This window comes from Tiliqua scincoides, chromosome 8 (assembly GCF_035046505.1).
Source record: "Tiliqua scincoides isolate rTilSci1 chromosome 8, rTilSci1.hap2, whole genome shotgun sequence".
Taxonomy (NCBI): domain Eukaryota; kingdom Metazoa; phylum Chordata; class Lepidosauria; order Squamata; family Scincidae; genus Tiliqua; species Tiliqua scincoides.
Window position 1 is genome coordinate 7,164,743 of NC_089828.1, and position 20,611 is coordinate 7,185,353.

General features: G+C 46.4%; 1 protein-coding gene across 1 annotated transcript in view; it reads right to left on the minus strand.

Annotated features, from left to right (window-relative positions):
- Positions 1-20,611, minus strand: part of MEGF11 (multiple EGF like domains 11) — a 309,714-nt gene that overhangs the window by 93,037 nt on the left and 196,066 nt on the right. The window contains exons 9-11 of the mRNA XM_066635603.1: positions 16,093-16,229; positions 7,160-7,372; positions 361-535 (exon numbers count right to left, since the gene is read on the minus strand). Of these exons, the coding sequence (XP_066491700.1) occupies positions 361-535; positions 7,160-7,372; positions 16,093-16,229 (525 nt within the window). The remainder of the gene's footprint in view (positions 1-360; positions 536-7,159; positions 7,373-16,092; positions 16,230-20,611) is intronic.

The window sequence follows — 20,611 nt, forward strand, 5'->3', positions numbered from 1 at the left end:
CATCACAAGTAGTCTGGATAAGGGATACTCAACCTGCCTAGGAAACCCTCAAACTGCAGGGAATTTTCACGCATAGCAGGAAACTGCAGTTTATTCCAAACCATAAATGGAAACTTTAAATGTCCTCTTCTGTCACGCCCAGAGAGAACTTTGAGGTGGAATAAAATATGGAGAACTTTCAGGCACTTCTCCAAATTTATGCTTGCTAGATTAAGCTCTGCATCTTTCACACCCACACCTCACTCTTCAGCTGTGAAAGTGGAGTTGGAACACACAACTCAAAACACGGTGCTGATGAAGTGTGAACCTGTCACAGCTGGCTCCGTCATCAACAAAGAACAGGTCAACAAACTTGCTTACCGTATATCCTGGACCACAGGTACACATTCCTGTAATGCTATGGCAATCTGCTCCATTCTGGCAGCGGCAGGCGAGCTGGCAGCTTTCCCCATAGTATCCTGGGGGGCAGGTCTCGTTGCAGTAAAGCCCAGCCCAGCCGGCTTTGCAATTACATTCTCCAGACAGAGGATGGCAGCTGACAAAAGAAGGATTGGAATTAAAAAGAAGAACCATCAGAAAGGGAAGATAACCACCCTCTGTTTATGAAATCTCAGAGTAGGATTTCCTCATCTAAAACATCTAAAAACGCTTTTTACCTGTCTTCCAAATACCTGAAAGTCAGAGTTTTCAGTGTTTTGATGTCATGGAATGTTCACAAACATTTCAGCTGGACAAGGGGCATCACTGGAGCCGTTTGTTTCCGGTGAGTAAGATAGGATTACAGCCTTACTGAACACCTCTAGGCATCGCCAGTGACACAACTGATTATTCCTTTGAGAGAACAGAAAGGCCACTTGCACTGGGGAAATTCCAACACAGGAGCCGCAGATAAGAGGTGCTTTGCACAGTCAGTTAGAAAAGAGGGGGCAAGAGGTTGGTACGCTAGGCACAGAGGAAGGTTAAGGGCTGAGGAGACAACTGGATCAGCAGTCTAGAGATAACACAGATGAAGAGAGTAAAAGAAGTGAGAGCAGTGGCGGCGGAGGGGCAGCAGTCATCTGGCAGGCCCAAAAGGAAGATGCGCAACCATGTGCACAGGACTGGTGAACGCAGCCCCACTGCCTCACTGAGTATGCCCTTGACACCAAGCGCAGGTGGATCTCCATGCCTTCTGGGACTCCTGCTTTGCCTTTTTTTTTTTAGACTTGAACCCAGAGGCTCACCAGCTGGAGCTTGGAGGTGGTGGACAGTCTCAACGTGAAGGAAGAGACTGCCCTTGAGCTCAGCCTAGGAATTCTGTTTCTGTATCAGAGCTGAGCTTGCAGTCCTGGAACACAAAAATTCAGTCCTGGTTTCCCCCATCTAAGCTTTCAGCAGCTTAAATACACAGGGAGGAGAGCATTTCAGTGGCAAAACCACCCAGAAACCCCTTTTGCCAGTCTGCGGCAAACCAGCCAGAGGCCTACAAAGCAACTGGCCTTCCACCCATCTCTCTCTCTCTCTCTCTCTCTCTCTCTCTCTCTCTCTCTCTCTCTCTCTCTCTCTCTCTCTCTCTCTCTCTCGGCAGTATAGGGGAGGTTCCTCCAAGCCAGGCCTAAGTAGCAGGGACTTGAAAGGGATTCCCATTTCCCTGGACGAAGGGGAGCTACGGTGCTGTGCAGAAGCCTTCCAAACACACTTCTGTGGCTCAGGCCTGGGTTTAGTTTGTGCTTCACTTGCCATCAGTGGCAGAGGTTAGTACACCACATTGTGACTAAGAATTCCCAAGTTTTGTGGCAGTCATATGCTTCTTCACAGTACTCTAGTAACTAATTAAAACAATTCATCAGCTCAATAAAAAAATCACCACGTTTCTGCTTGACAAAGCACTCGGAAACATCCCTCGTTCCATTCACACCTCTTAACATTTAGATGAGAAGTAATAAAAAGCCGGAGCGCTCCCCCCTCCCTTTGTGCCTATTAATCTTCACGTAATGGGAACAGAAAACTAAAACAGCAAAGGAATCATTTTGTTCCTCCCACTCTGTGTTTTCCTCCCTCCTCGTGCACACAAACAGTGCATTTTGAATCAGCATCACATCAGATAGCTAATTAAATCTTTCAAAAGTAATATATGCTCCCAGCAATCTCAATTGGTTGGTTACAACTCAATTGAAAAGAACTACACCCGGAAAGCATTTTGCTGCAAGGAGCATTTTAGAGAAAAAAAGAGGTGTTTAAAAAAAAACAAAAAAAAACCCTTCTGAAATATGGCAATTTTATTCATAGAAACAAAGAAACAAGAACAAACATCCTGAACCACCTTGAGCTCTTCTCCCAGTCAAAATAAAGACTGACTAAAACTATGAAGACGACAGAATTGCCTGCTTTCTGCTGGAAGGGAGACCATGTTACCTTTACAGTGAATTTCGCTGATGACCTTTTCATCCTATCTTTCTTCCAAGGAACTCAGAGGGGCATACAGTGTGCTCTCCCCTTTCTATTCTCATAACATGCTTGTGAGGCGATTACCCTGGTGCACTGCAGCACACTGGTTTACCATGCAAGGTCTGCAGAGCTGCTGTGGAAGCCTGGCGCATAGCGGTTGAAATTTGCTGAAAAACTCTTCCGGTCCTGCAGCTCTGTTTCTAGGACACCTGTCTGTAGTAATGAATGGTCTGTCCCTCTTTCTCTACCAGCAGAGCCAGTGGAGGAAGAGGGACAAACAGTTCAATGCTGCAGAGCAGCAATTTTCAACCTTTTTCATCTCGTGGCACACCAACAAGGTGCTAAAATTGTCAAGGCACACCAACAGTTTTCGGATAACTGACAAGGCATGCTGCACCGCTGGTAGGAGCTTGCATCCCACAGTGGCTCTGCTAAGACATGATCCTCCCACAAACTACCCCGGCACACCTGTGGACCAGACCATTCGCAGCACACCAGTGTGCCACAGCACTGTGGTTGAAAATGGCTGCTATAGACAGCTGACCTGGAAACAGAGCTGCAGAACTCAGAAGAACCTCCCGGAAGCTGGAAGTGACATCACAGGAGGTGGACCGTAGAGAAGACTATAGAGGTCAGTGTGCCATGACCTCTAATGCTGAAAATAGGCTGAGAAGGATTGACTGGCCCACGGTCACCCATTAAGCTCTGTGGCTGGCCTCCACAATGCTAGCCTGATGGTCACTGTAAAACTCCACCTACTACTGACACTCCACTTTGCTCCCTGTTTCTGAAAACATCCCCTAGCCTGGAGTGAGGCAGGTTCTTGATCCATATAGTTCAGGAGAGTCTACACTGACTGGCAGTCTCAGGCAGGAGGCATTTCTCCAATCTACTTGGTGACACTGCCAGTGATTGAACCCAGGCACGTGCAAAACAGGTGCTCTGCCATGGAGTGATGGCCCCTCCCCTCCTACTGTCCATCCCCATAAAGTTTCATTCACATCTCATTCTGCTCTTTGTAAACCCCCCCTCACAGGAGCTGTCCTTCCTGCAGTTTTGTACATCAGTTATTCAGTACATCAGTTATTCAGTTATTCAGTATGGCTGTACTTGTCGTAAGAGGCGACGAAACAGCCACCGGGTAGATGGGACTCATTAGCCTGGGAAGGCAGCTCATCTGAGAGAAAGAAAACTCTGATCCCAAACGTCCACTGCCTTGTGGCTACATCCAGTTATGGAAAAGGCTTCAGGAGTCAACCTCGAGGCAAAATCCGGAGCCGGAGTCCCTGAGGCAGTTCATGGCTGAACACAGCCATGTTCTGGCAACTCCTGCGACGCCGCTGGAACCAGCCGTATTGGCCTCTGCCTTTCCATTGGACCATTTCAGCGACGTGGAGAGGGGGGATTTGCTGCATGGGTAACAGCCTATCCTCCATACCTACTTTACCCAGGCTTCGCGCACTGGAGAGGACACTCTGTTCCAGAACCACCATTCAGAGCATGATACCATAGTCTTCTGAGACTGAAGGATGCCAACAACATATTAAGTACAATCCACACTGCTTCAACCACTTCTCTGCATCATCAAAGTGTTCCTTGTTCATAAGACAGGACAGCAACTGAAAACTGAGCCTGCTCCTCTCTGCAATCCCCACCATCGGTCCTGTTGCTTGTTCACATGAGATGCAATAGAACTTAGGCAAAACGGTTAAATGCTCAACAACAAGGATTGGCTACAAATGCTACTGCAGCTTCCAGGATTTAACAGGCACACAAATGCCAAGAGCCAAAAGGGTGTCTTTGGAGAAGGTCAGTTGTCTCTCTCCATCGAGGTGCCCCCTTGTTTTGGAACTCTGACTGGCTCACAAAGAGTTCCTTGGAAAGTCAAGCCGAAACACCGATGGGATGAATGAAAAGAACATCGATGGATCTACGCCTGCCGCTATCTCTTCTGTTCCACAGTGACTGAGATAAGACTGAGTGGGATGACAGATTGTATCGGCGGAGAGACTAGACTCATTTATTTAAGAGAAGCAGATACCATCTGGAGACGAGGATGCTTCAAGGCAGGACAACCGAGGGACAGGAAGGTAAAAGACAACCCCTGGTGATCGCAGCCCAAGATGTGAGCAGCCAACTGGGAGAGGAACGCTAAGAAGAACAACATCTAACCAATTTCACTTTTGCATTGAAACTGGCAAACCCTGTTGAGCAAACAAGCTCAGGTTGCGACCTGCGGGCAGCCCGGTTACAGAGGACTTATGCCCAGTCAGGGCATTGGTCCACCCAGTTCAGGAGGGTCTCTGAGGCTTCGGGCTCAGGGGCTTGTCTGAGCCTTACCTGGAGATGCTGCTAAAGGCTGAACCTGAGACTTTCTGTGTGCAAAGCAGGGAAGACAGAGCCTGACCTGTCATACTCCGGTGAAAAGAGTCTAAAGCACGCGTATTGTTGTCTGCATTCCACCCAGTTTCTGAGGAGTTGTACAGCAGGCCTGTATTAGTTCCCCATTGAAGCTGAGGCTCAGAGACTCCCTTGCTGCACTTTTGAGTTTTTCAGATGGACAAATCCCATCCCTTTAATAGCCCTGGTAAACTGGAACAGCTGCATAACATGAGAATAAAGTCAGCCCTGAGTTATCAGTTCCAGCCAGCTGAACTCATATTCACAAACAGACCCCAAGGGCCGGGTCACTGTTTGTTTTGAATAAAAGTCAAGGTTCTCAGGATTCTCCAATGAAGACAACAACACCCATTACAGACCAATCTACTTTGTGCCAGAACAAAGAGATTTAAAGGCCATTGGGCACTGTTGGTCAAACCAGCTTGATCAGGTTTAGTCTAACTGACTCCCCCTCCCCCCAAAAAACCAAAAAAAACAACAACACAAAAAACCATTCATACATTTCCAACTCATCTAAGTTGCAGAGCAGCCTGGGAGATAGCTCTTGGCAAAAGCCTACAGTCCTGGTTTCCTGCAGGAGCCATCTCACACTTTACAAGGCAGCCAGCCAATTCTGCCAGCATCTGCCACTGTCATCGCGTTAATTTGGAGAGGATGTCCCTAAACATGCAGTAAAGTGGCATGGGAAGGGGGTAGAGCTCCAGTCACACAAAGGGTGAAGCAACTCTGAGTTTGCCTATCCCAAGGGAAAGGCAAGTTCAATAGTTATTATAACAGACATCTTCATAAATGTGCATAAGTGCAAGAAATGAGCCGTGTGGCTTGCACGCATCACTGCAGGAGCAGGATCGATCCATTGTAGCAGTCTGAGAAGGGACGGTCACCTGCCAACAGCAAGGCAGTCCAGTCTTTTGTCTGTCTTGTTTTAAGCTTGAGGCATGGCTTGTTCCAAGTCTGCCATACTTCCTGGGGCATCTCTCAACCCCCCCCCCACCCTCTCACAGAGATGCTCAACCCCACCACCACCAGCTCTGCATCCAGGAGAGAAGCGGGCCGGAATGAGGAACGTGGGAGCACTCACTTTCATTCAGCAGCTCGTGCCACTTTATCTTCCTGTTTGCCTCCCAGTTGAAATGTATCGATTTGCAATGGAGTTGGTGGAACAGCACCAAAGGTCTGATAAATGGAGAGAATCTTGTTTTTGCTCAGTTTCCAGCCAAGACAAGACTACTAAGTACTGGGGTGGGGAAGGGACGCTCAGCAGCTTATGTGGAGGAAGCAGTTGCAAATGAGAAGGGCCCTCTGCCTTTCTGAAACATATGCTGATGCCAGCCAACGGTGGGCTATCCAGTCTACTCTGTCTGGCAGTGGCTCAGGAAGGAGATTTTCCCAGCTCTAATACCTGAAATTCTTCCAATAGAAGATGTCAGAGAGCAAAGCTGGGACACTTTCCATGTAAAATACATGCTCTTCCACTGGGCCAGGTGCTCTCAGTATGAGCTGGACCACTCTCAGTATTTGGTGGGCCACTATGAGATACAGGAAGCTGGACTATACGGGCCCTTGGCCTGATCCAGCAGGGTTCTTCTTATATGGAATCAGACAACTGGTCTGTCTACCCCAGGAATGGCTTTCCAGGGTCTCAGGCACGGAGACTGAATCAAGGACTTCTGCCATGCAAAGCACATTTTCTACCACCGACCCATTGTGTTGAAACACAGGACTGTTTTTATGCAACTGACATTGGTCCCTAAAGCCCAACAAGGTCTATTCCAGACTATTCTCAGCCTTCTCTGGTTTTAAGGTTATTTTTAAATTATGTGAAACACATTTCTGGGCTCTCCTTGAAAGATCCGACTTTGACCACCTCTGATGAGTTACTTACTAAACTCAGGACTTATTGGGCAATAAACTGCATTTTTTTGCTCCCAGAGCTCTTCTCCCCTTGTATTCTCATATTTGGTCCTCAACCAAGAACACAGTAAAGGTCAACAAAAGCAGGGAATTAAGATAACTTATACTGAGAGCATGATTTTCTCTGGTCTTCCCTAAGATGCACATGTTGTCAGTTCTGCTTTTGCTGTTCAGTTAGACTGCACACTCTTCTCTGGACATTTTCAGCAATGCAAACCCATGCACAGAGCTACTTGTACTGGATAGGAGTAGTTCCACATGTGATACTGGGCCACTATAGTCGCATCCCCAAAGGGAACTAGCACAACTGGCTCTTTATTATCCTGCCTCCCCAGGTCCCCAAGCCCCCCACCAAAAAAAGCTCTCTTAAAAATGTGACCAGCATTCCCACAATGAGCAGGAAACACAATGCACTTACCTGATGGTGTTTGGTGCATGACAAGGGCATCTCTTGTTGCATTTTATCCCGTAGAGCCCCTCGGGACACATTCGTTCCTGACAGTGGATTCCTTTAAAGCCTGGGTCGCAGAGACAAGCCCCATTGACATGGTAGCACTTGGCTCTGTTCTCACAGTCGCACTTTTGCACACACTGGAAGCCGAACGTCCCAACAGGACACTCCTCTTGACACCTGCAGAGAAACAGCAGGAGGCAATAACCAGAGACCCTGGAGACATGTAGGAGACCACCCTGGCAAGGAAAACCCCTTTAACAGTAGTGGGACTACTAAACAGTACCATCTCCAAATGCTCAATACTAGAATGTGAGAAAGAGCAACATAAACGGACAAGATTTCACCTTTGTGCAGATTTGTGAATAGCCTTGCAGAACCTAATTCCATAGCATGAGACAATAAGCCAGATTGCACCCGATTTAGACAGGAGCTCACTGGTAGTCCTACAGAAACCACTCAGAGGTTTCAGAATGCTTCCCTATATGGAAAATTCACTGCAAGCAGAAAGTTAGCACATCAGGGAAAGAGGTTCTAGCCCAGATTCTTCCCTGTTCTGCTGGTTTTCTACTTAACAAAAATTTGTTTTGAGTTTTAGAGGAGACTGTTTAAAAATTGCAATTCCTCCACCTGCAGCCAGAGGTGGTCACGTCCACCCTAGTGCCTCACCGTCCCTTTCAGCCGCATGCACAAACCCAGCCTCAGTCATCGGTCACAGTTCCCACTTGTCATGTGAGCATCTGATGCTGCCCTGTACCAAATCAGACCACTGGCTCAACTGAGATCAGCACTGTCTACACCAGGCCTTTTTTGTTGTTGCTTATGAAAGTACCTTTCCTCCTCAACTATCACCTTTTGCAAGACCTAACAGAGAAGGCAGCTGTGCACAGGAGTGACTGCTTGCCCCACAGCTGGGGCTTCACTCTGCACCCTCCTCCCCCAAACCGTGCCTCTTTTGAAGGGCCGGGTAGCCACACAACCTCCAGCACAGACACACCAGAGGTGCAGGGGGTGCCAGGTGTTCATGGAGTCAAGTGCCACCTGCTATGCTGCTAAAAAGACAGGCTATAGAACATGTGAAGCCACCTTAGGCTAAGTCAGGGGTGCCCAAACCCCGGCCTGGGGGCCACTTGCGGCCCTCGGGCACTCCCAATCCGGCCCTTAGGGAGCTCTCAGTCTCCAATGAGCCTCTGGCCCTCCGGAGACTTGCTGGAGCCCGTGCTGGCCTGATGCAGCTGCTCTCAGTGTGAGGGTGACTGTTAAACCTCTCACGTGAGTTGTGGGAATAGGGCTACCTCCACTACTTGCTGTTTCACATCTGTGATGCAGCAGTGGCAGCGAAGGAAAGGCCAGCCTTGCTTTGCGCAAGGCCTTTTAGAGGCCTTGAGCTACTGCAAGACCTTCATTCATTCATATAAGTTCCATCTCTAATATATTCACTTATGTAAATTTATTCAAATTTTAAATGTAAATTAATTCCTTTTTCTTTCCCGGCCCCAGGAGTGTGGCCCTCCTGCCAAATTTACAATTTATGTAAATTTATTCAAATTTTAAATGTAAATTAATTCTTTTTCTTTCCTGGCCCCAAGAGTGTGGCCCTCCTGCCAAAATGTTTGGACACCCCTGGGCTAAGTCATACAATTGGGCCCAACGACATCTATACCAGTGGTTCCCAAACTTTTCAGTACTGTGACCCACTTTTTAAAATGATACTGTATCGAGACTCACCTAGGTTTACAAGACTTAAAAATAATCTGGAAAGAAATAATATTTTCATTTATTTACACATAATAACCAGAAAAAAAGATGCTCCACTGCCTGTGTCTCTATATTTAGACATGCTTGCAAACTGCAGGAGCTTTTTGCAGGGCAATTCTGATTTTTGAAAAGCCTTAGGGTTGAGGCAATTCGTTATCTGATCCTTCCATCACCTGTGCTTTTATTGGACGTTTTGCTCAGCTGCTGTGGGACCTACCAAAGATAAATCACAACCCACCAATAGGTTCTAACCCACAGTTTGGGAACCACTGATCTATACTGATTGGCTGCCTCTTGCCAGGGGTCCTTTCCAGCACTATTAAGAGAATAAACCCAAAACCTGCTCTGCCACTCAGCTGTGGCTCCCCCGGGTAGACCTTGTCTGAGTTTTTAACAGGAGGATTACGGGGCTGGGGCACCTTCCTTATGAGGAAAGGCTACGGCTTTTGGGGCTCTTCAGCCTAGAAAAGAGATGCCTGAGGGGGGACATGATTGAGACATACAAAATTATGCAGGGGATGGACAGAGTGGATAGGGAGATGCTCTTTACACTCTCACATAACACCAGAACCAGGGGACATCCACTAAAATTGAGTGTTGGGAGAGTTAGAACACACAAAAGAAAATATTTCTTTACTCAGCGTGTGGTTGGTCTGTGGAACTCCTTGCCACAGGATGTGGTGATGGCATCTAGCCTGGACGCCTTTAAAAGGGGATTGGACAAGTTTCTGGAGGAAAAATCCATTACGGGGTACAAGCCATGATGTGTATGTACAACCTCCTGATTTTAGAAATGGGTTATGTCAGAATGCCAGATGCAAGGGAGGGCACCAGGATGAGGTATCTTGTTATCTGGTGTGCTCCCTGGGGCATTTGGTGGGCCGCTGTGAGATACAGGAAGCTGGACTAGATGGGCCTATGGCCTGATCCAGTGGGGCTGTTCTTAAGTTCTTATGAGAACAGTAAATAATGTAGGAGACTTCAGGTATAGCAATACTGATGATTACAAAATGAATAAATATATTTCTATATCCTGCTTGTATTAATGCTGAATATTTTTTGCCAGCAATGTTGATAACATCACAGAACCCCCTTGTTTTGATATCATAGCAGCCAGGCCAGGTAATTGCAACATCTCCTATTCGGAGAAGCTATCTGGAGAAGACTTTCCTGTAATCGGATCCATGCCTGAACCTCCTCTGATTTTCAAAACTTCTCCAGAATACACAAGGGGTGAATATCTTTGCTTGCAATGATTCGCCATGAAGGAACGCTATGCCTTATTATTAATAAAGTCTTATCGCATGGCTAGCAGAAACTGGAAATTGCTCAATCAGCAGTCATTTAATCCCTCCATTGATTAAAATGTTTACTGTAACCACCACGCAGCGAAGGGATTGTTAAGTGCCTTTTTGTGGGTCATTTCACAGATGGCACTGGAGAGAGTTAAAAATATGATGATCAGGGCGAAAGAATTTAAGCGTGCATTGCTTGCTTGAAAAAAGTGGCTATGAAATTGGCTGATGTGAAAGGGACAGTGAGATGGAGAGGGCCGGTTCAATTTAATTTTTTTTTTTTTTACCAGAAGCAAATGAATTGTCAGAAATTATAGCATGGCCCACTTCTAAGTATAGTTCCTAGCTTGGTATGAGATTCACTTGGATAGAGATTCCTAAGCATCTCACTAAGAATACAGTGGAAGGAACAACTATGAGGACACATCTGTGTGTCCCCCCTTTCCTTTATGGTGGAAATCCCATTTGATTATTTATTGCCCTTAACTCTTGAGTAAGACACAACCACATTCTGAAAAAGCATGTGGTATGGCCCTTCTGGGCCTTCAGAAAGTAGGTGGGTCAAACCTGCCTGCAAAAAGCTAGTTTGTAAAGACTCTAATCTCCCTGATGTACTACCAGTTTGTAGCTAGTTTGTAAAGACCCTCCTCTCCCTGGTGTACTAGTATTCTACATGCAGGCAGTTTTAGCTTTAAAAAAAATAGGAAAGAATGCAAAATATGTGACATGAACACCTTCAATCTAAAGTTATATAGTCCCTGGAGGTCTTTTGCCATGTGCTTCTTTGAAATGTATGGATCAGCTCTAAGAGACCACTTCCTTCACCATGACCTATCCATTGTTTTCTTGAGCTTCCCATCTAAGTTACAGATCAAGGAAAAGCATGTAGGGCATATGCACAGGCACTACCCACAGGTCTTTTCTTATGTCACCACTGCATCTGTGTTCACAAGTGAGGCTGTCACTCCCCCTTCCCCAGCTAGGGCAAAGTGGAACTGCTCACGCACCAGCTTAGCCTGCAAAGTACACACAGCTTTACAGCAGGTACGGCAGGTGGAGGGTTGCTTTCCAGGCATTAAAAGCACAAGAGCCTCCTTTTGGTGAAATCTGGCAACTCTTTCTAGCAGGCCTGCAAACACGACTGACACGGCGTGGTCTTTGCCAGGCTAGGAGATGCTAGGAGAGTTTGCTTTCTTAATGCAGCCTCTCAGCGGAAGAGAACGATACTCAACAAGATGAATAGGTAGTCAATATTCCACTATATCATCCTATATTTATAGGAGATGAAACTTGCTATTGCAGATGCAAAGAGCATCTGCAAATGAAACACAATGACCTAATCCATTTACATAATTAGCCACCTTCTCCCTTGCCACGGCTGCCACCCCCTCTCCCCACTAACAGTTTAACCAACCTATTTATTTGGAGATCAAGCAACCTCTGCAAATGAATTTTATGCAATGAAAAACCAATAATGGCTCCTTTGGAACGCAAGGATCATCACTGTAGGAATTAACTTGCTACAGGGACATCCTCACTTTGCAACGTATCAATCTAATGGACCTGTAACACCATTAACAGCCAGATGCATTGCTCAATTAAATTACACAGCGAGCAACTGCACCCTTGTCCTGCTCCTTGTTCAACTCTACATCGCATCTCTCTTATCTAGGGAAAGCGGCATGATTATAACTACCCACTGGACTTTAATAAGTCCTGCAATTATTTGGGGTTGGGCTAATACAAGTGCCAGTGTTGGATTAACGGCCACATTTCACAAAATATTAAACACATTACACATGCATAATGATATTAGTTTCCTCTACTGTCACCGCAAGAATTATCACAGTCCGTTGACAAACCATTCTCTTGATGGCGATACATATTCGTTCAACGGAAAAGAACTGAAACGGCACTCCAAGACTCATGGAAATTTAAAACAGCAAAGAATCAAGTTTTCATAAATGTCATTATGAAAATATTTATGAGCAATAAAATAGTGGAAGAAAATAACTGTTGTTGCAATTGCTGGCAAATGGATGGGACTGCACTCAGCGTATGCAGGTTCTAAACTTGTGGTTCTGCAAAAAGACAGGAAAAACCATGTTGCTTGATGGCTGCCTGACTGGGAACTTACTTCCCACCCTATATGGGCTGCTGTTTCCATTAAAAAGGCTTTGCAACGTAAACACCTGCATTGGCTGTTCAGCTCACGTAACAGCAGTGCAGCACAGAAGTTATGCAGCGCTATCCACTTGGCATCTGTCAATGTATTCAAGATGCGCCACCACATTCCACAAACCAGGAGGGTAGACCAAAAAAAAAAAAAAAAAGTGGCAATTCAACTCCCACAGGCTTTTGTGACTAAGCCATTTCCCACAAATATTTATCTCAACACCCAGTGTTTTATTATCTCTTCTACAGGACAGCACGCTGTAGGCTAGTATAGATTGCTTTTTGAGAGTATTAAAAAGGGGCACCAAGAAATAATAAAGGATTTTTTTTTTAAAGACACAAAGCCCATCCATTAACAGGACTGTTTTCTTGATTTATTCAAAGGTCACTAGAAATGTTATTCTGTTCAGGGTGGCGGATGGGGGAAAATTTTATTTTAGCATATGAAACCCATGGAACAAGAGGAGAGAGGAAGAAGAATGATTGGTTGGTGCCATTGTTCAATTTAAAAGGAAACATATACAAATTCTAGGAAAGAAAAAGAAAGAGTGTTTTTTGTCCTATAATGCAGGAAGCAGAACGGAATCTGCAATAGCAACAAATTGTCGTTCCCCCAAGATTAGCCTGTTAGAATCCCTAATCTACAGTAACTCAGATGCTGATTTGTATTTATTTGTGCAGGTCACCCTCGTGCATGACTCATGGGATAACTGACAAGCAAAGACAGCTGTCCTCACACGTTACCAAGAATATTGGGAGTACTTGTTGAATATGACAGGCATCGCCATACCAACCTGACAGGGTGTGAAGAGGTTCTTAGGGAGGAATTAAGTCAAAGGGGAAGTAGGAATATGGCACACAGCCCCAAATTCAGGACTGTTATTGCAAGAGAAGGTTACCAGAGCAAACCTCCTCATCTGGGACACCTCTGTCGTCCTTAGAGAGGGTGGTGATCTCACCTACCTAAATTGCAAAGCAGAGAACAATTCTGAGATGAAATTCGGGGATCCCACGGCTTCACCAAACACAGTCTTCTTCTAGGATCATTTATGGGAACAGTATGGGTGGTACTGTGACAGGTTTACCCTAAAAACTGCATGTGCCCAACCAGAAGCAGCCCAACCGAGTCTGCTGCCTGATGCGGTCACGTTTGCTGGAACACAGGTAGGTCCTGCCCCTCCCCTCCCCTCCAAAGAAAGCTCCTTTCCTCCTTCCAACACATGCGTCTTTACCAAAAAAAAGGGAAGGGGCTGCACAAGAAAAGAGCACTTTGCTCTCCCTTCCCCTCACTCCATCTTCATGTGGTGTTTAATTTCCCTCCAAAGGCCAAGCAAAGATGGAAGCCACGGGAGGACTAAAGGCAAGCGGAGAGGGTAGCCAAGTGCTCTGTCCTCAGGTGGCACCTAAAGTTTAAAGGGGGACCAGCTCTTTAAACTTGAATGAACATTGTGCGCAGAAGGCTTGGAGGCAGATCATCCAATTCCAGCAAGCAAGAAATTGGTCAGTGCTTCTTACATCTGCGCAGGGCAGCAGAGAGGAGGTGGCAGACTTGGACAAAGGGCACCCTGAGCCTGCCACTCCCCATCACCCATGCTCAATGCAGGCCGCATTATATGATTTACGGATGGACTAGCTCTGTACCCAGCCCTCTGACTGGGTGCTGCCTACTTCTGCCATTTGAGTAGATAGCTATGGCATTGCCAGAGATCCGATATTGCCTAAGCCTATATTTGGAAAAATTTTTAAAAAAGGCCACCCACACTTCCCTTGATAATTTTAGCTACCCTCTGTGGGGGGATGTCCTTCCCCAGTTAGATTATCCTTTTGGAGATGGGGAGCCACTGTTTTGAGATGCACTCATAGACTCATGGGAGGCTGATGTCTGCAATCAGACATACCCGACTCAGGCCCATCAAGTTCCCTCAGTGGTATATCCTCTTCGTCATCTACAGAGTGAGGTGGGAGGAACGTTGAAATATCACCCTTACTTTTACAGAAATTAATTGGTTTAAATGCATTTCATTTGCATATCCGATAAACACGAAGTGCTCCCTGCCAAATTTATTGCCACAAATATCTAAATTAAATTCAATCCATTATGCTTTATAAGGCACATTAAAAAAAGGAAAAGAAAAAACCTAAAGCTAATAATAAAAATGGGGGAGCGTGGCCAATGAAATTATGAGCAGCAATAACGCCTCTCTAGAAAAATGTGTCCAATTTCAGCATCCGCAACAGGGCACATGAGTGTACATGGGGGGGACGGGACAGGACAGGGTGCTGGAGACTAGAAGTTCCAATATTTTCATCTTCCAGTTGAGGCAAGCAGCAGAAACCAGCAGAGACTCACAGCTGAATGATGCAGCAGTTACTGGAAGCAACCAGAGGACCTCACAACGCAGAGCAATGCAAAACTATGTCTTTTGCACCCTTTGCCCCCAAAATGCTCCCCCCCATTTTCACTGCCTTCAGATGGGTTCGGGCCTTTCTGCCTCAACTGTATAATTAAACATAATGCTTGATCACAATACAGATCCGGAACCCGAGGATTTGACCCACTGCAGGTTCCAAACCCCCATCTAGAGGAACGGAACCCCCACGGGTGCCGAGGACTGACCTGTATATTCATATTCAAAACAAATTCATCACAGGGAAGACACAGGCAGCTTACAAAACAATCCGCGTTTACCCCGAAGTAAGTCCCACTATGTTCAGTGGGCTTACTCCCAGAAACCTGTGCATGGGATTGCAGCCTTAACCTCTGAGGAGAAAGAATTCTTCATCACTAGACACCATTAAAGAAGACACTTTTCAAAGGGGAAAAAGCATGAAGCTGGTCATATAAAAGCCTCAGTTCCCTTTGGGGGAAAAAAAAAATCAGACATTCTTGAAACAGTCATAGTGTGAAGTAGCATATTCAAATCCATTTGTCTAGAACCAATTTACCTCCTGTGGAGAACTCAAGAAGCTTTTTCCAGCTAGGATTTTGGAGCTCACTGAATTCTGCAACCCCCCTCGCCAATTCTACACTGGCAACATCCCAAAAGGCTGTACTGTCAGTTTCTTCTGATCAGTCATCAAAAGTATAGGCATTCCCCCATATCTACGGATCCCGTATCCACGGTTTCACTTATCTGTGGTTCACAAATTCCCTCCATTGTGCAAATGACTTAACTTTGACTGCAGTCCTCTTCACTGCCTGCAAACACTACCAGGAAACAGGAAGAGCTCACAAGAAGCAGGTTGGAAGGCTGAAAACAACATGACACTTAGCCTCCCGTTAGCAACAGGAGGGTTGCAATCAGACAAAGAGAAGGCATTTGCAAGTTTGGGGGATTTGTGAACCGCTTCTTGTAGGGTTTGCTACTATCCAGGGTTTCCATTGTTGCCAACAGCAGCAGGAACCTATCCCCTACAGATACGGGAGGGTGCCTGTATATCACAGTGAAGTGGTGGCAGTCTTCATATGAAGGCTGTACCCAGGGCAGTGAGACTTGGAATGCCACCTGATGCCATCTCAAGCCTGCCGCCTCTGCTCTAGGAAAACAAAAATCTCTGGTCATCCTCCATGCATGCTGTTGCGAAATCCAGAAGCGTGCTTAGGAGTTTCATGACAGTTCATGAGGATCACAGTAAGGAGGGGAAGAGCAGTTTTCATTTGTGCCCACCTACCTGTCTCCCATGTAGCCTGCCATACACAGGCATGCCCCCGTCACATGATCACACTGCCCTCCATTATGACAAGGGCAATCCTGGCTGCAGTTAACCCCATATGTTCCCGATGGACATGGCTGGGCACACACGAAGCCCTGTTGGAGGAGGAAACAAAACAGTCACATAACAAGATCAGAGGACAGTATTTATAGAGCATTGAAAGAAGTGCTCACTGCAGCAGTCATAATGAAAAAGCGCACTACATGATTAGATCTGTGGGTCTGGCATCTGTGGATTTGACTCTCCACAAATGCCAGTGAATACTGGAGTTCACATTTAAAGCCCTTTAAAAAACAAAAAAAGTTGCCCAAAATTGTGTTTCCTACATTTGCACAGCCAAACCAAGCCATTTCCCAGCCTCTAGAGCTATTTTTAGACCTGAAAGACCCATTTCCAAGTCACATGGAGGTTCCTTTCTTTCAGGGCTAAAGATAGCTCTAGAGCAGTGGTTCCCAAAGTCCTACTTGGAATCCTGTAAGTAAGTGGTTCTCACACATTTATCACCGGGATCCATGTTTTAGAATGCGAATCTGTCAGGATCCACCAGAAGTGACGTCATGACCGGAAGCGACATCATCAAGCAGGAACATTTTTCACAACCCTAGGCTGCAAACCTACCCACACTTACCCAGGAGTAAGCCCCACTGACTATCATTGTTAAAAGTATATACAGAGTAGCCTGTTAAAAGTACTGATCTGTCACATTTCGCGAATGCAGTCACATATCATGGTAGCATCAAATCTAATATATTAAAAATAAAATATTGAAATGAATGGGGACCCACCTGAAATTAGTTTGCAATCCACCTAGTTGGTCCCAACCCACCGTTTGAGAAACACTGCTGTAAGTCTTTGAGTAGGCCGGGGGGGGAGGCAGCAATGTGATCACCACAGTTGCATTGCTGCTGGGCAGGGAAGGGGTTTTGTTACCTACCTGGGGGTTGCTACGGCTCTCTGGAGCATCTGGGAGGTTTTTACCCCCTCTGCAGCTGTCCTTGAAGCTTGGAAACATTGGGGGGGGGGAACCACTTTTGGCTTTTGCCCCCAAACAGGATTTTTTTTTTTTTCAACATTTTCAAGCCTCAGGGAGGGCTGCAGAATGGGTCACAGGCTCTCTAGACCCTACAGAGAGCCATAGTGACCCTCAGGTCAGTTACAAAACCCCTTCCCTGCCCAGCAGTAGTGTGATTGTGGCAATTACGTTGCTGCCTATTTCTAGGCCATTCCCCTTAAAGGAACCCACCAGTTCGCGACCCACAAGTTTGGGAACCACTGCTTTAGAGGTTGGGAAATGGCATCGTTTGGCTGTGCAAAGATGGGAAACAATCTTGGCACCTTTTTCGTTTTAAAAGTGCTTTAAATGTGGACCCTGGTATCTGTGGGGGGTTCTTGCGGATACCAAAGTCCCATCTGTAAAGGGCAAGCGCATGATGTGTGTTGCATGTCCAGTACTCCAGGACTCCCACAAAACAAAGAAGGAAGCAGATCTTGTCTATCCGCGGCCATGATAACTAAAAGGGGCCCCCCATGGGCAGGTGCAAAATGTCAACAAAATGTCAGTTACTGGGGGGGGGCAACAGTAGGAGAGGGCTGTGGCCTTCCTGGTTGTGGTTCTCCAGTATCTTACCCTGACCTACCTGGAAAGGGTAGGGATTGAACCTAGAGCCCTTTGCATGCCATGCAGAAGTTCTGCCACTGAGCCACAGATGTCAGGGCTCAATCCACATTGAAAATCATGTGCTGTGCCTTGGATGTGTTGTCACTCCTTCACTGTGGACCAGGTTAAAAATCATATTACTTCACATGTTCCACTTTCCAAGCTCTGGTACTGAAAAAAACAGGTTCTGGATCTAATCCCAGGTACAGATTAAGCCCTACAATAGCTGCACTGGTGTCAACTGATCTTGCAAACTAACATTTGCTAAGCTCAGAATCATCTGCTGCCATAAACCTGTCCTCACTGCCAAATGTAATACTGTCAATGCTTTATAACTTTGCAGGATATCTACTGCAGGCGGCATAACCAAAAGTCTCCAGGATTCTCCTTCTTATGGCCCACCCCCGAAGAGGCTTCTTGAAAGGTCTCCTAAGAAAGCACATGCTAAACAGATCTCAGGCCTAAAAAAGACCACAGCGGTCTAAGAGGATCATATGCATAGCTCCATATGGTCCTTTCTTCACTTACTGGCTAGGAAGACTCTGCAAAAAGGAAGAAAATGTCTCTTGCTAATCATCCAAGAGGACACCAAAAGCCTTTTCTAACCGAGCAGTTAGCGATTCCCTAGCCCAGGGGTTCCCAAACTATGAGCCATGGCTCCCCAGGAAGCCATGGAAACCAGCCAGGGGAGCAACAAAATCCTCACAAAAAACCTGCTGTCCTATACAACATGTAGGATTGTAGCTCTAATGAGGAGCTGCAAGTTGGCATCCTTCAGTCTCAGAAGACTATGGTATCGCTCTCTGAATGGTGGTTCTGGAACAGAGTGTCCTCTCCAGTGCACGAAGCCTGGGTAAAGTAGGTATGGAGGATAGGCTGTTACCCATGCAGCAAATCCCCCCTCTCCACGTCGCTGAAATGGTCCAATGGAAAGGCAGAAGCCAATACTGTTGGTTCCAGCGACGTCGCAGGAGTTGCCAGAATGTGACTGTGTTCAGCCATGAACTGTCTCAGGGACTCCGGCTCCGATTTTGCCTCAAGGTTGACTCCTGAAGCCTTTTCCATTACTGGATGTAGCCACAAGGCAGTGGAGGTTTGGGATCAGAGTTTTCCTTCTCTCAAATGAGCTGCCTTCTCAGGCTGACCAGTCCCATCTACCCAGTGGCTGTTTAGTTGCCTCTTACGACAAGTACAGCCAACTGAGGGCCTACGACAAGTACAAACTGAGGGCCTATTCTTAGCCCCCAGGGATTAATGAGGAGGAGCTACCAGCTGAAAAACGTTTGGGAACCACTGAGAAGAGGATCCCTTGGCCTGCAATCAAGAGCATCCAAATTCTGCCACAACACCTTTTGTGTCTTAGCTGAAGCAAGAAGCAGAACTATGCATCTCCCCGCCCCGCCCCCCACTGCTCTCTCCAGGAAGGCAAGGTATCCATTTATCTTGATAATAAATGCATTTTCTCACCGTGCTTCAAAGAGGACAGGACTGCTATCAGCAAACGATGAGAAAGCAGAGCTTCGAGATGAATCCCTCAGGAGAGGTGTGAATCTTTAGGTACAAATGTGTGTTAAGGGAATATAAAATGCCCCATCTCTGGAGGATCAAATGTCAGCGCAAAGCTGCAAGCAGCTTTTATGCATCTCATCAACACAGTTCATTCCATCAGCAACTTTCCAAAGACTTCAGCACTCCCGAGTCTGTGCAACTTTAATGCCCTTCCCAACCGAGTTCACTGTTGTTGAACAAAGATGTTCCCTTCCCAGGTTCCCTCGGTTTGCTTACTTAACAGCACTCAGATGCAGAATTTAAAAAAAATTCTTCTCTTGCTCCTGTGCAAAAGTTCACAAAACCATGCAATGGGGACTATCTGCTATAATCCGAGGACGCACAGCTGCCTTGGTAGGTATGTCTGGTTGCACCTTCACACTCTTCAACAGCCCTCTTCCATTCTTTGCCCATTCAATGGCACCAAATGATTGCTAATTTGTGCCAGTGATTGTGAAGACAGAACTGAGGGATGCTGGCTATTGTGGGTGACTTAATATACGGCATACAAAGTGTGTGGGCGTTTGCCTCTATTGTGTACAGGCAGCTTGGGTTCGGGATGAAATCCTAACTCCATTTGAGAAGAGCAGGCTGACAATGATGTGATTTATGACCAAGAAGGGTCTCGGAGGCTGCAGCTTGGCCTGGAAGAGTCTCCTAACTCCTTCAGCAAGAGTTGGCTATGTGGTTAGATGGGAACCAAGTGCCCCTAACACCCCACAAACTGAACCAGCCTAGGTGGGAGGATCACTGATGCCAGAGTCCCTCAGGCCTGAGCAACAGCTAATTATGGCTAGTATTGGTGAAAACTGGATTGCATGCTAGATTCTCCCTTCCACAGAGGAACACAAAATCTGAAGAGTCATGCAACCTTTAAAACAAGGAGATTGAAAGGGGGAAGGAGCGAGAGCAGCACCGAACTTTCTTCTCAACCTGCTACCTCTGGAACCAGATCTGGTGGCAAAACTGCATTTCATCCTATACACCCCAAAGGCACTCAGAAAGTGTCACAGGAGAATTAGCAGTTTCTGGTCCCAGGTGCAGTCAAACAGGAGGAGATGTACATGAATAAATTCAAAAGTATGCATGTCTCCTAGGGATGCCACACATAGAAAGAAATATACATATGTATATTTGCACCATCCTTCCCCTCTGTGCACACAGTCATCGTTTCTGACAGCAGAGACCGATATTCCACAGAGCACTGGAGCCCTCCCCACTTGCTCATTCCTTGCTCGATGAAGCTCAGCTTGAGTAAAAAACCTCAGCAAA